Source organism: Tachypleus tridentatus, chromosome 12, assembly GCF_004210375.1.
Source record: "Tachypleus tridentatus isolate NWPU-2018 chromosome 12, ASM421037v1, whole genome shotgun sequence".
NCBI lineage: Eukaryota > Metazoa > Arthropoda > Merostomata > Xiphosura > Limulidae > Tachypleus > Tachypleus tridentatus.
This window is the reverse complement of record NC_134836.1, coordinates 111,349,745-111,365,816: the sequence shown is the minus strand read 5'-3', so window position 1 is coordinate 111,365,816 and position 16,072 is coordinate 111,349,745. Positions and strand designations below refer to the sequence as shown.

At 33.6% G+C, this 16,072-nt stretch overlaps 1 protein-coding gene across 2 annotated transcripts in view; it reads left to right on the top strand.

Annotated features, from left to right (window-relative positions):
* PAN2 (PAN2-PAN3 deadenylation complex catalytic subunit PAN2) overlaps positions 1-16,072 on the top strand; it is a 63,585-nt gene that overhangs the window by 30,854 nt on the left and 16,659 nt on the right. For both annotated transcript variants that reach the window (XM_076473432.1, XM_076473431.1), the window contains exons 15-20: positions 966-1,123; positions 6,913-7,025; positions 7,862-7,960; positions 11,323-11,462; positions 12,271-12,394; positions 14,481-14,702. In XM_076473432.1, coding sequence (XP_076329547.1) covers positions 966-1,123; positions 6,913-7,025; positions 7,862-7,960; positions 11,323-11,462; positions 12,271-12,394; positions 14,481-14,702 — 856 coding nt within the window. The remainder of the gene's footprint in view (positions 1-965; positions 1,124-6,912; positions 7,026-7,861; positions 7,961-11,322; positions 11,463-12,270; positions 12,395-14,480; positions 14,703-16,072) is intronic.

Below are 16,072 nucleotides of genomic sequence, written 5' to 3'. Positions count from 1 at the left end.
TGTATTTATTTTTGTTAAGTGAGAATAAATACATATGTAATTTTTTTCAAAATAACTTGAATATATTTCTTGTTTTTCATGGATAATGTGATGTGATATTTTTTTTTCAAAACTGCAATTCAGCTTGAGGTGAGCTATATAGTCATCACGATCATGTGAAATCAAATATTTATGTGGACAAATTTCCTATATTATAATTAAGGAATATTTTATAGCTAATTTACATATTTCATACAATAGAATCTGTGATTCTTTACAAATCAAGAGGTGTTTTTACGAACGTCGAAATTGGTTTTCGTAAAAATTTTGTGATGAACAAAATATACCTAAATACTTTCCCAACTAGAACTAAATACTTTTCAACTAGTAATTATTCCAACAAAGCTGAAGCTTGTGTGTTATCTGAAGGACTAATTTTTGTACTTTTATAACCTATTACATATAAATACATTTACAATTTTTATACCATGTCATTAATATCAATATTTGATTAGAACATTTTAGTGTGTTTTTGTAGGCTTAACAGTATTGACTAATACTGCTATTACAGTGACATTAGATAACTCCTTAATTACTAAATTTCCAATGTAGTGATAATCTCTATAACAAGAATAAAAATGGGTAAAATTATGAGTTTGACTTGATTAGTTACTTTTTATATAAGCCTATTGAAAATGAATATTTATTTGATGCATTTAAACTAAGTGGATTTTGGTTATTGTTTGTGTGTTTGTAGTTCTAATTTTATGTCAATTCATCAAGCCATATGAAATGTACTAAAGAAAATGGTTTTATGTGATAAGTTAGTGAACTGTGTGATAGTATATGCGAGTGTTTTTCTTGAGTTACACACGAACAATGCACTTCATATATCCGTACAGTATCTACAGTGTTAATTCTCAAGTAATATTGAGTGCTATAAATGGGATGATTTAATATTAGTATTTGTTATTGATATCTTACAGAAAGCTTCCAGAAAATGAACATTCTTCAGTTGTCAACAACGTCTTTGGGGCAAGCATTGCCATTTGTAATCGGTGTCGATGTGGATCTGAAAAGGAACAGGATACAAACACCCTACTGTTTACTCTGGTGTATCCAGACTTGTACCTTTCTGGAAATGGTTTGTTTGAAATATTTCTATGTTAATATTGTCTTGTTCCATTTGAAAGTATGATATTTACTTTAAAGCAGTGAACAGTGAAACATTTGAATTATCACATTTACAATCTCTATATGTACTTGAGCTTTAAGGTGTTTTTACCATTTGTTTCCAGTGGCTTTAAATACACGTGGGAGTTTTGCAAGCCACACAATGTATACAGTACACTTATGTTTAACTGCTGGAGGTGGACTATATCCTATGTGACAAATCAGCAGACAGTGGGTTAAGGTGCTGTAATGTACAAGCTATTATGTAATTTAAACAATCTGTTTATATGTGTGAGGTGTTTTAATTGTACTTTGGGTTATTGTTATTGTTACAAAACATAGTGTAGTCATAGTTCATGGTATCATTATTATTAAAGGACATGATGGAGTAATAGTTTAAGGTATACTTATTGTTACAAAACATGGTGGAGTGATAGTTTAAGGTATACTTATTGTTACAAAACATGGTGTAGTGATAGTTTATGGTATACTTATTGTTACAAAACATGGTGGAGTGATAGTTTAAGGTATACTTATTGTTACAAAACATGGTGGAGTGATATTTTATGGTATACTTATTGTTACAAAACTTAGTGGAATGGTAATTCGATGTAATATTATTATTGCAAAATATAGTGGAGTGGTATTTTAGGATATGATTATTGTTAGAAAACATAGTGGAGTGATAGTTTAGGGTATGATTATTGTTAGAAAACATGGTGGAATGATAGTTTAGGGTATAATTATTGTTCGAAAACATAGTGGAGTGGTATTTTAGGATATGATTATTGTTAGAAAACATGGTGGAATGATAGTTTAAGGTGAGATTTTGTTATAAGCGATGGCTTCCAAGATAAAAGTTTAAAGAAATTTTAATTTAATTATTGTGAAATTGTGTCTTATTGTAAGTTTTAAATGTAATTAAAAAATGGTTCATATTAACTAGCAAAATTAATATAATGACCAACAGTATTACAGTATTGTTAGACTGGTTCTCATTTGTCCCAGTTTGGTCATAATCAGTGGTGTAGTGCTGAATGCAGAAGTGGGGAAACGTGTGTTTTGAAAGTGTTAATATTTCACACTGCCTATACGTAAAAATGTGCATTTCAGAAACAGTAGCTTTAAACTATAATTGCAATCAAACTCTGCATTTGAAAATATTACAGTAAAAATTAATTTTCTTTCACCTTGAACTTTTGAATTCCTGCATAACATATCAATAAAACTTCCAAGCTTGGTCCACAGTGAGTTCCTTGTACTTGACTACTCTTGTTTGTGTATCAATTGTGGAAACCTAACACGCAAGTCACTTCTATAGATTGTTATCTGGTGTCCAGTTTTGAATAAGAGGGCTGTCAAGCTAACAAACGTGAGATTTTTATGTGGATGGTTAACAGTCCAAATCTTGTTTCCATAACAATAAGATTCATGCTGCTAAAGCCCTATTCACATCTGGAAGGATTGCAGGGGATGTCCTTTGAACATTTAATTAAAGGATGAAGATCTGATAGAATATGGTGCCCATAGCTTTCTTGAAAGTGCTTGTTTTTGAAAATGTCAATCTGAAATGTTTGCAAAGGGACTTTATTTCCTTTCCTTCAAAGCCTGGATTTATCTCTGCTGGCCATTCATTAATTTTTAAGTTACAGAGCTCAGAAATTATGCTTGGAATAGAATTAAAAGTGCCAAGCTGTGACCCATTTGATTTGTGAGAAGTTGGTGTGAATCATCATTACTTCATATTTTTTATGGTACTGGTTAAAACTTGACCATCACTGATTGAAATGATCTTGTTATCTGTCAGAGTTATTAAGGAAACTTCCTTAATGGTATTCTCTGTTTCTAAGACCTCTTTACTGTGACTAATTAACTTGTATGCACAGACTTAGTAATATCCCTTTCCTGTAAAGCTTCTGAAGTGATTAGGAAGAAGGCTAAGTTAGAAGTATTAGCTAAACTGCAATGGTCCATATTTATGTTACTAGTAATTACGCATATATTGGTTACTGTGTAAGTATAGTAAATAGGAAACAGGATGTTCTTAAGCGCTCATACACTTTTACATTTATACCCCTAAATCCTGACCACCCTGGGAGCATAACTTATTTTCAGATATCTTACGAGTTTATTTCATAAGATCAGACTTTGTACACAGCCATACTGTACATGTTTTCTCTCACTTTTATGTAATAACGCTCATTGCTTTCCATGTACGACATACAAATCAATAAATCTTACCTTGTTGTTTTCAAAGCTGGAAAAATTCTGGGAATTGTTCTACGTGAGTTTATTTACATTATTGCCTAAACAGTTTAATGCCAAGAGCGGAGATTCCTTGCTTTATTTTCGAAAGGTTTTTTTGTTCTGTTTTTCCAGCCACTAAGAGTAAAGTAAACATAGAAAATAGGTGTGAAAAGATTAGTAGTGGTAGTTCTCAGGAGATTTACTTTGGAATTTCATGGTCCATACCAAAACCTTACAGCAATACTCTTCATTTTGTTTGGTTGAGTTTCTAATTCAGCTGCTAACAATATTATAAGTACTGAAGATAAGTGTGAAAAGGTGAATGCATAAACTCTGACCATAAGTTGTTTGGAACTTTGTAAGAAAAAGTAACAGAACACATTTTATTTTAGAATATTTGATGTCATCATTCTTCAATAACTTGTCTCCAACTGGATAAAAGATTTAATGATTCTTCCTACTGGGAGTGGGAAACTTCACAATGATAGAGACTTGTAAGGGTGAATTTGTTTAAAATACTGAGGGAAGGACATTCTGGTAAATGATAAGGAATATCACTTCACTAAGGTTATCACCAGCTGTACCACAGTATATAGTTAGTGTGGTTCTAGTCAGCCCAACCTAGTCATGATAAGGAATATCACTCCACAAAGGTTATCACCAGCTGTACCACAGTATATAGTTAGTGTGGTTCTAGTCAGCCCAACCTAGTCATGATAAGGAATATCACTTCACTAAGGTTATCACCAGCTGTACCACAGTATATAGTTAGTGTGGTTCTAGTCAGCCCAACCTAGTCATGATAAGGAATATCACTTCACTAAGGTTATCACCAGCTGTACCACAGTATATAGTTAGTGTGGTTCTAGTCAGCCAACCTAGTCATGATAAGAATATCACTAAGGTTATCACCAGCTGTACCACAGTATATAGTTAGTGTGGTTCTAGTCAGCCCAACCTAGTCATGATAAAGAATATCACTTCACTAAGGTTATCACCAGCTGTACCACAGTATATAGTTAGTGTGGTTCTAGTCAGCCCAACCTAGTCATGATAAGGAATATCACTTCACTAAGGTTATCACCAGCTGTACCACAGTATATAGTTAGTGTGGTTCTAGTCAGCCCAACCTAGTCATGATAAGGAATATCACTTCACTAAGGTTATCACCAGCTGTACCACAGTATATAGTTAGTGTGGTTCTGGTTCATGATAGTCAGTTATCACCAACCTAGTCATGATAATGATAAGGAATATCACTCCACAAGGTTATCACCAGCTGTACCACAGTATATAGTTAGTGTGGTTCTAGTCAGCCCAACCAAGTCATGATAAGGAATATCACTCCACAAAGGTTATCACCAGCTGTACCACAGTATATAGTTAGTGTGGTTCTAGTCAGCCCAACCTAGTCATGATAAGGAATATCACTCCACAAAGGTTATCACCAGCTGTACCACAGTATATAGTTAGTGTGGTTCTAGTCAGCCCAACCTAGTCATGATAAGGAATATCACTTCACTAAGGTTATCACCAGCTGTACCACAGTATATAGTTAGTGTGGTTCTAGTCAGCCCAACCTAGTCATGATAAGGAATATCACTTCACTAAGGTTATCACCAGCTGTACCACAGTATATAGTTAGTGTGGTTCTAGTCAGCCCAACCTAGTCATGATCAGGAATATCACTTCACTAAGGTTATCACCAGCTGTACCACAGTATATAGTTAGTGTGGTTCTAGTCAGCCCAACCTAGTCATGATCAGGAATATCACTTCACTAAGGTTATCACCAGCTGTACCACAGTATATAGTTAGTGTGGTTCTAGTCAGCCCAACCTAGTCATGATAAGGAATATCACTTCACTAAGGTTATCACCAGCTGTACCACAGTATATAGTTAGTGTGGTTCTAGTCAGCCCAACCTAGTCATGATAAGGAATATCACTTCACTAAGGTTATCACCAGCTGTACCACAGTATATAGTTAGTGTGGTTCTAGTCAGCCCAACCCTAGTCATGATAAGGAATATCACTTCACTAAGGTTATCACCAGCTGTACCACAGTATATAGTTAGTGTGGTTCTAGTCAGCCCAACCTAGTCATGATCAGGAATATCACTTCACTAAGGTTATCACCAGCTGTACCACAGTATATAGTTAGTGTGGTTCTAGTCAGCCCAACCTAGTCATGATAAGGAATATCACTTCACTAAGGTTATCACCAGCTGTGCCACAGTATATAGTTAGTGTGGTTCTAGTCAGCCCAACCTAGTCATGATCAGGAATATCACTTCACTAAGGTTATCACCAGCTGTACCACAGTATATAGTTAGTGTGGTTCTAGTCAGCCCAACCTAGTCATGATAAGGAATATCACTTCACTAAGGTTATCACCAGCTGTACCACAGTATATAGTTAGTGTGGTTCTAGTCAGCCCAACCTAGTCATGATCAGGAATATCACTTCACTAAGGTTATCACCAGCTGTACCACAGTATATAGTTAGTGTGGTTCTAGTCAGCCCAACCTAGTCATGATAAGGAATATCACTTCACTAAGGTTATCACCAGCTGTACCACAGTATATAGTTAGTGTGGTTCTAGTCAGCCCAACCTAGTCATGATAAGGAATATCACTTCACTAAGGTTATCACCAGCTGTACCACAGTATATAGTTAGTGTGGTTCTAGTCAGCCCAACCTAGTCATGATCAGGAATATCACTTCACTAAAGTTATGACAAGCTGTACTACAGTATATAGTTAGTGTGGTTCTAGTCAGCCCAACCTAGTCATGATAAGGAATATCACTTCACTAAGGTTATCACCAGCTGTACTACAATGTATAGTAAGTGTGGTTCTAGTCAGCCCAACCTAGTCATGATAGGGAATATTATTCCACTGAGGTTATGACCGACTGTACTATAGCATCTCTCCAAGAGTGGTTCCACAGTAGTTATTACAGTGCTTTTAAGAATGGTTTTTGTTAGCCGTGTTTAGCCACTGATAACAGATATTACTTAGTGAAGGTGTGTGTGCTGTATACCTTGTTCATATGTCTCATTGTCAGTACCACACAGTAAAAAATATCTGAAAATAAACCTGATACCCAATTGGTCATTCAGTTTACTGCTTGGTGCTGACTCACACATGTTTTAGTGAATTCCATCACTAAGCACTAACCGTCGAAAAGGGCAAATTGAAATAAGGGTAGGTTTTTAATTGTGGTGGAGCTTATGTGTATGATATCTTGAATTATATTTTACTTACACTGTGTGGTAAATCATTTAAAAATACCCAGTATATAGTATGAGGATCATTCTTAAAAGTATTCACTCAATTTTAAATAAATCTGTACGACAGCTCTTGGTATGTGGTAGAAAGGGTGGTAGACACTGACAGAATTATTACAAAGAAAAAAATGTGATTGTATCCTACAGTGTAACATCTGTTACATTGTTGTTTTTGTGATAAGAGTTAAATAAATAATATTTTTTTAATGCTATTTTGTTTTAGGTCAGGAAAAGTCACTCATACAGCATTCGTTTGCTGATGTTGTAGAGCACAGTTTATCACTCGAACAGACAGTTACAGCATGGTGTGACAAGTGTGTTATATACCAGCCTACAGTATGTTATTTTTTGTACACCTTTGTTTCAGTAAGATTGTCAAACTCATTTGTTTTGAATGTGAAATTCTTACTATTCAAATTCAGTATTGAAAAAAAAAAAGTTTCATTGTTAGTATATCTTAAAGGTGTAACTAAAGCTGGTGTGTGTAACCTTCTGTTCCTTTCTTTTCATTAGATTGTTTGAGTACAACATAAACAGAGTACTATTTAATAACAAACTGTTAAAAAATTGAGACATGGATAACTTTATGTTCACTGAGAAGCTGATGTCTGTGGGTTAAAAACTGGGATTATAAGCATTTCCCTTCTTTGATAGAACATTTAATAATAGGTTTCAAGCCAGGTTTTCTGAAAGTAAGAAATTACTTGAACATTTTACTAAATTGTACCATTACTTTCTTCACTAATTGTAACTTCAGGTGTTAGACTGAAGCCAACATAAACTGAAGAGTTATGATGTAAGATGTGGGTTTTATTGTTATCACTCATGCATACAGTATGTAAGAGGGATCATCTTCTGTAATATTTTATTATCAGATTGAAACAGATGCAAAAATGTGAAATTATCCAGTTACTACTGTATCTGTTTTCACATCTGCAAGTACAGATACCAGTGTCCATAAATAATTCTGTAGTAGCTACAAGAAATTTACTGGGTGTCTAACTTGAACACATGTCGAACATGTGCTAGTATAAATGTATTCTATTTAATGTTTCGCTTCAAAATAAATTAAGATATTTTTCCTCTGCTTATAAATAAGTTATTAGAGTCATGTTTTAAAGTTTACGGGTGTGTTGTCAAGGCAGTAAAACATCTGTTATCTTCGACATTAGCTTCAGACTAAAAAGCTGAAGACTCTACCCAGTGTCCTTGTGCTGAGCTGTGGATTAGATCATGCTTCTGGTGCAAATTTCTGGAAAATACAGATTGAGGTAGGATGCACTTAAGAACCCAAAATAATAATATGCACAATGTGCTGTAACTAGTATAGTTTACTTGACTTTCTAACTAAGGCATAAAAACCTTAAGATAAATTCCTTAGTTATTTGATCTGAACTTGGCAACAGTAAATTTGAATCTGGAGACAAAATATCTACTTAAAATGAGCTGGCATTATACGTCACTTGATATATTAAACTCTGGCTCTCTGTTGGTTACAAATGATGTAATAGTAAAGGTCAAATGGCCATTTGTAAAAAAATGTGGCAAATAGGTGTAAAAAGTTTATATTTCTGTAAACAAATGAGATTAAAGGTTATAAAGTTCAGACAGTGTCATAGTAATATTTATACTGTAATGAGTAATGTACATTAACCTCGATATCGTGGAGTGTTGAAAATGGGCAAGTCAAAGCAAACAAATATTGTGTTACACAGACAAACAGAGATGGAGAATCAAGTCAGAGCAAACAAATATTGTGTTACACAGACAAACAGAGATGGATAATGAAGTCAGAGCAAACAAATATTGTGTTACACAGACAAAGAGGCAGAGAATCAAGTCAGAGCAAACAAATATCATGTTACACAGACAAACAGAGGCAGAGAATCAAGTCAGAGCAAACAAATATCGTATTACACAGACAAACAGAGATAGAGAATCAAGTCAGAGCAAACAAATATCATGCTACACAGACAAACAGAGATAGAGAATCAAGTCAAAGCAAACAAATATCGTGCTACACAGACAAACAGAGATGGAGAATCAAGTCAGAGCAAACAAATATTGTGTTACACAGACAAACAGAGATGGAGAACTTATTTAAATATTTCCTTCAGAAATTAACACTTATATTCAAATTTAATTCATTAACTGTGTTTTGATTGCACATTTATTTGTATATACTGATAATAAACTAGTGTAATTACATTTTGAAAGTAACTGTAGAAGGTTATGATATGTGCATTTTTACCTATCTGTATTTTTAAAACTAAAGGAGAATTTGTGTAATTGTGTTCTATTAAAACTGGTATTTGTTCACGTGTGTGTATGCCTAAAACATAGTTTAAAAGAACTTCAGATATGTTAACATTTTCTTGGGTTAGTTTTGTGCCAAATATATTATTTCAGACAGTTTGTTTGTTAAATCAGGTTTTCATCCTAGATCCTTTATTTTGCCATTATTCTGAAACCCCCTGCTGTGTACATTGTTATTGTGTATTGATATCCTGTTATTATGTATGGCTGTTGTGTCTGTGGACTTGTAATGTTAGAAACTGAATTTTGATACTTGTGGTGGACAGAGCACAGATAGCTCATTGTGTAGTTTTGTGCTCAACTACAAACAAACCCTGTTAGTGGTGTGGATGGATGTCCTGTTATTATGTACAGTTGTCCTGTTACTGTGTATGGATGTTATGTTATTAGATATGGTTGTCCTGCTATCTGACCAAAAACACCTTAGGTGTGGGAAAAAAAAAGTAGTACTGTGAAAGGTTTGAGTGTGTGACTTGAAGGAAATCACAACTGGCAGCCAAACTGGTGTCTAGACTTACAGCATTGATAAATGTTTAGCAAATATTCACTCATTAGTTAGCTGTGCTGCATTTGTTGTTCAACGTGGGGTACGGTGGTGAGTAAAATAAAATATGTGCTTAAAAGTTGGCAATGAATAATAACTGTCCAGTCATATGATTAGTTAGAAAACCTGAGCTGGGAAACTGTCCAGTCATATGATTAGTTAGAAAACCTGAGCTGGGAAACTGTCCAGTCATATTAGTTAGAAAACCTGAGCAGGGAAATGCTAATTTAGTTTGATTGGCCTAACCAATACATATGTATCTGCATGTGCTTTCACCCTATAGTTTTGCTGCTCTAAATAAGCCATCTTTAATGTGAATGACAAAAACTATAAACAGTCCACCTTCATCATCAGTTGAAGCTATAGTGAAAATTTCAGACTGTTGACTCGTGACTTTGCATGGGCATGAGAAAAGTTTTGGTCAAAATTGAGAAGTTTTAGTTAATTTACTTTGAATATACTTAGACCTAATTTGACTTATAATTGTAGGTTCTAAAGACCTATCAATGCACCAAATTTGAAAAAAAAATCCATTAAAGTTAAGTACATTATTCTATCATATAAAGCTTTAATGAGTTCAGGAGGAAACTCTATTCAAGTTGGAGGTTTTACATCTTGTCTATTTTGTAATGGATTGCCTTTAAATTTGGTATGTGGTGTAAGGTTCATTGGAGCATGTCCATGGGAGATATGTAATAATTACCAAAGTCTAAGTTAGAAGAAGTGGAAAATCACCAAACTATCACTCCTTTTCAATAACACAGTGTGCCCTGAAAGTCTTCTTCGGTTGCATAACACACCAGCACGTGTCTTGACAGATGTCTGGCTGTTAATTTGGTTTTGCTTTGTTGACTTTGTTAGGATATCGACAATAACTCACCATTACTTACATTTCTTATATTAATGTAGGTTTATCAAGGTTATTAAAAAGTAACTGAAGCATTAGGTCATTATTTTACTACGAAAACAAGTCGAGTCTGGGAATGTGCAATAGTTTTATGGGAAAAGAGCAGATAATCTTAAAAGCTTTGTTACAATATCCTTGTGACTGTTGTTTATTACCAAACTTCATGGTGTTGGATTTCTGGGTAATGTTTGCTTTGGAGCTTTGTGTTATATGAAAATTAATTTGAATAACTTTTAGCCCACCTAGTGGCTCAACTACAAGTCTATAGGCTTATTATGCTAAAAACCAGGTTGCAATGACCAAGGTGGGGACAATACATATAGCCCACTTTGTAGTTTTTACGCTTAATAACAAAACAAAGAATAATTATTAAAAGAAAATGCATTTGAAACTGAATTCTTTACCCGACAGGTTTTAATTGTTTCAAGCTTAGTTTTTAAACTTTATGCATGGAATCATCTATGAATTGCAGATCAGTTAGTAATTCACACAGATTCCCTAAGATCCTAGGCCCAACATGGCCAGACAGTTAAGGCACTCAACTTGTAATTCGAGAGTCATGGGTTTGAATCCCTGTCGCACCAAACATGCTCACCCTTTCAGCCATGAGGGTGTTATTATGTGACGATTATTCGTTGGTAAAAGAGTAACTCAACAGTTGGCGATGAGTGGTAATGACTAGCTGGCTTCCCTCTAGCCTCACACTCCTAAATTAGGGACGGCTAGTGCAGATAGCCATCGTGTAACTTTGTGCAAAATCCAGAACAAACCAAACCTTAGATCCTGAAACTGATAAATAATATACAAGGTTTTGAGGTTTTTCTTTTACTAATAATTTTATGTTTTTTTTTTGTTGCTTTTCTCAGCTGCTGAATGAAAAGGAAGGAAAAAATATACCAGGTAAAGTGCCAGAAGTACCACTTTCTGCCAGAAAACCTTGTCGCTATGGTAACAATTGTACTAGATCTGGCTGCAAATTCTTCCATGAGAAAGACAAGACGAAGAGGTGCTTCACTCATTTCCTTATTATGTACTTCCATGCATTCTTTTTGTTACAAGCTAAAAGTTGATTCTGTTTAATTTATTGTAAATTGAACACTGCACTATTCCCTCCGCTGACCATTCCAAATATAAATTTAACGTATAATTAAAAAATATACAATAACAGCAAGAAGACTAATAACTACAAATTTAAGTTACATGACTTTAAATGTTGTGGTTATTAAAATCAGAACTTACCCACTTTAAATGCTACTGTTATTATATTTTGAATTAATTATTTATATCAGTAGGTTCCTCATTAATCGTTAAACTGAAGGTGTAACAGTTTAGAAAAACTTGACACTGCACCAGTAGAACTGCTTACAATCTTAAAATGTAAACATCAGGCTCAGTGATTTAGACAAATATTCAGACTGTATGAACTACTATTTGTAATGTAAAATAAATTACTTTAAAGCAATCGCTGTATCACTGAAATGATTAGTCTTTCTAACGTGAAGCGGCTGTCTCATTGTAGTTGTATAGAAAGTCTTTGAGGACTAGTCAGCAAAAGTTATAAATTACGAGAGGTATTAGGAAATATGTATCTATCGACAAAAGATTACATTAAAGGTTTCAGAATTTGTTCTCTTTAGTGGGATACAGCTCAATCTTTAAAGTAAATAGCTACGTACAGTTTTTTTTTCCAGTGAACACTCACATAAAAAGTAGCTGTTTCAGATTAAATACAATACATATTACTTGTAAAGCTCTCTTGTCGTTACTGGTGTGCAGTTTCATTATTTATATAAAATATATTTCAACTTTCATAGTGTTGAGGATTCAGGCATCAACCATAACTGTACATCGTGGTTGCCATTAGAGTTAAAAATCAAACTGGAACTAGATGGAAAGGTCAAAGTCAAAGAAGGTGACAGCAAAGATGGAGTATCAAAGGTCAGGAGTTATCTGGTTTCTTTCACAAGAGTAGAAGTAGTTAAGCCTGATTTGGCAAAGTTTTAATCTGTAAGAGTTATATCCTGTTTGCCACAATTTTTCTGTTTATCATTGATACAGAGAAGTTTTTCTTTTATTTGATACCTAACTTTCCTACAATCATTATTTTAGGACTAACCCTCATTGATGTAGTTTTCAACCTAAGAATAAAAAGTTTATTTTATTGAAAACGTATGTCCAAGAAGTAACTTTCAGAATGTATTTTTGACTCTGACTTATAAACTGTTAGCTCTCTATTTTAACTAGTATTTTCAGATTTGTGTATATCAAAGCCTGGTGATTTATTTCTCATTTGTAATTTAATCATATGATTCCAGCTAGATCTTTAAACCTTTTTTGTGCATGTCATGAGATTTTATTAAATTGAATTGAATTAAACCACTTTACTATAAACATATTTTAATGAAATTACTGTTAATAAGTAAATTATAATTTATAAGATTTTATATTATCTACGTTTTATTCCTTGATGTACCCCCACCTCATCTAAAACTGCCGATTTTGCTGTCATGTGATCTACTCATGGTTAAAATTCACAAGACGAGAAACAGTGAGAAGCTGTAGTAAATTGTAGTATGGATTGTTGAAGTACACTTAGCTGTCTCTCATTAGCAGGAGGAAACTTCCACACATTTTCCCCCGTGTGAAACAACATTCTAATATTTCTTAGTTTAAGATCAGCCATGCCCACTTGCAAAGTGACAGTTAGAAGTTGAATGGTATGTTTATAACCAATACACAGAGAAGATTTCACTCTATTCGATTATAACCTGAAGAAATCTCTACCTGTGTATGGATTAGTATTATGAAATTGGAAAAAAAATGCTTAGTCCATTGTTTTTGGAGGCATATATAATGCTCGGCAAGTGTTTCTCACCTTATGTATTAGTTTACTAAACAGTTTGATTTTGTTTAGGTGTTACATTTATATTTTAATTAATTCTGTGTTATTTGTGTTTATAAATGCATATTCGAAAATTTTATGATTGTATACCTTTAACTTGGTGTAGTTCAGCTTGTGGAAATGTCAAAGATAGAGTCATTCACGTGTGAAAGCATTAATGAAAGAGTTTGTGGACAACCTTCTTCCTATAATAACTGTAGAACACCATACAGATGGCATATCTGTATCAAAAACAAAAGATAACAAATTGAAAGGGGAAATAAAAAAATAAACTATAAGTGAAAGGACAAAGATGTGAAATTACACGTATGTAAAAAAAACAAGATTCAAAAGTATTCTAGGAACATTTAAAAGGCTTGTACATATTTCCCTTTCTTAAATGTAAACGTTTTAGTGCACTATATCTTGTTGATAATATCTGTAGTTAATGATATAATAAAGAAAATGGAAAATAAAATATAAACATTTGCTTTAAAAGACATCTGATATTCATATAGGTTCTAGAGATTATTCAAATGAAGTGTGATAGCTGTAAGATAATAAACAGTACAGTGGGATCCCTCTAAGCGGCCACCCCTTGAAAGCAGTCATTCAATCATAGTCCCTTTATTGTTTACATAATCCCTAATTATGTATAGTGGAACCCCTCTAATCAGGCCAGTTTGTCTCAGTCCCAAAGGTGGCTGCTTTAGAGGGGTTCCACTGTATTTTTATACTCAAAATGAAAATCACATTGCATGTGAACTATTCAGAGCCTGAATGCAAATAACTACATTAAATAATGAATATTTTATTATAAATAGTCAAAAAAATCAAAATTAAATATTTTATTTTTCTAAAACTCAATAAGCTTAGGATCATTCAAGACAAATTTATTTAAATTGTTTTAGCAATTATTTCATTTTTATAAACAACTTTCATGAGAATTACTCACTTACAATGTAAACAGGTTATAATCCTGGGGTTGAAGAGAAAACTGTAACAACTTTTGTTGAGCATATAAATTTTCATGCTCATTTGCCCATTGGATTTTAGTTAATTTCATTACCTTTGCAGTTAAGTTTCACCTGTCGGAATATATCTCATCTGACTAATATAGATTTTAATTTTTCTCTGTAAAAGATTAACCAGCAAGAACAAGATAACAACACTGAAGAGGAAGGCTATGAGCTTTATCAGTTGATGGCTGTAGTTTCTGTGGTCCAGGATCCCACAGAGCCTGGTGTGAAAGATAATATTATCAGTTGTGTCAAAGTGAGTCCAACTCACCACGTTCGACACCAAGGAAGTGCCTGTAGCCAGTGGTACCTTTTCAACGATTTTACCATTCTTCCAATTACTCAGGTACTAAATTGTCAAAATTATTGTTGTCAAATAATTGAACCTCCTAGATGGAGTGGTAGTTAGTGTTAGCTTCTTTTGTACTTCGTGTGAACTAAGTTGCAGTGGTGACCTTTCAACTTTTCCAAGAAGCAGTCGTGCATTAAAAAATGCTACAGAAAGAAAATCAAATGTTGCCATGTCGCAACGTGGCAAAACAGAGTTCCCAGTCACATCACATAAATAGATCATTTAGTAAACGTTCTTAATCAGGTAAATGTATGTTACTGAGTAGGGCCATGAGTGCTTCTTCATTTCAAATTTATGTTCAAATTGCAATCTAGATACCAGTCGTTTTTGTCTTTTTTTTCAGTAAAACTTGTCACTGGTAATATCTTTCTGCTCAGTTCTTTCAGTCTTCTTTCTTATTCTGATCTATCAAAAAACTAGTAACTTTATTTCCAGAATGATAGCTCTAAAGTGCTAGAAGGTGTGAGTAGTATATTATATGAGGGTTGTATGGCATTGCAGAACAATACAAAATGGGATTCTGAGTAAGTGAAACTGTATTCAGTGATTGCACTGAAAAATCTCCTAACAAGGTACTAGAATTGTCTGTTTCCATATGGATTTGAATATCAAATCACATAATAGTAGTTCACCACAGGTGATAAAAAATACCGATAATTATGCAGAGAACAGTCTTTGTGAAAGTGAACTGTGGGATTGATTTTTCTTTAGTAAAGAGTAGTATTCAAGAGGTGTCTAGTTCAAGACTTTGTAAATGTAAGAATGATTTATTTGTTATCTCCATAAATTTCTGAAACGTAGGTCAATATATTTCACATTGTGAGAAATTTAAGAAATTTCTGCTTTTCATACTGGCGAGATTACACTATGTAACACATGTTTTGTTCCTGGATAGTATGTGTTATTTCTTAATTGCTTGTGTTGTAAAAGTACAGAAAATGACCATTATTCCCTTCATACTTTGCTTTTGTGACCTGGATAATGAAGTTTAGAAATTAACTTATTTTCTATGTAAAAACGGGCAAATTTTCACATTTTCATTTACATAAGGTCTGAATAAAACAATATATGAATCAAGATTTACATGTATTTATACTAAAGTTATACAAAAATGTTTAGAAGTGAGTAATTTTTCGAGATTTGCAACTGTAATGTAAATAACTTTCACGTATCAGACCCCAAATATAGTCTCCCACCATGTTTTCATTATATGCTCATTGATAACCTGATTCAAAGTCCAGTATATCTTGATGGAAGCACTCGCCTTGCTCCTCTGAGTATGCTCCCATGTTCTCCTTGAATGTATCAAGATGAACATCGAGAATATGGACTTTCAGGGACATCCTGCAGCCCATTTTGCCATA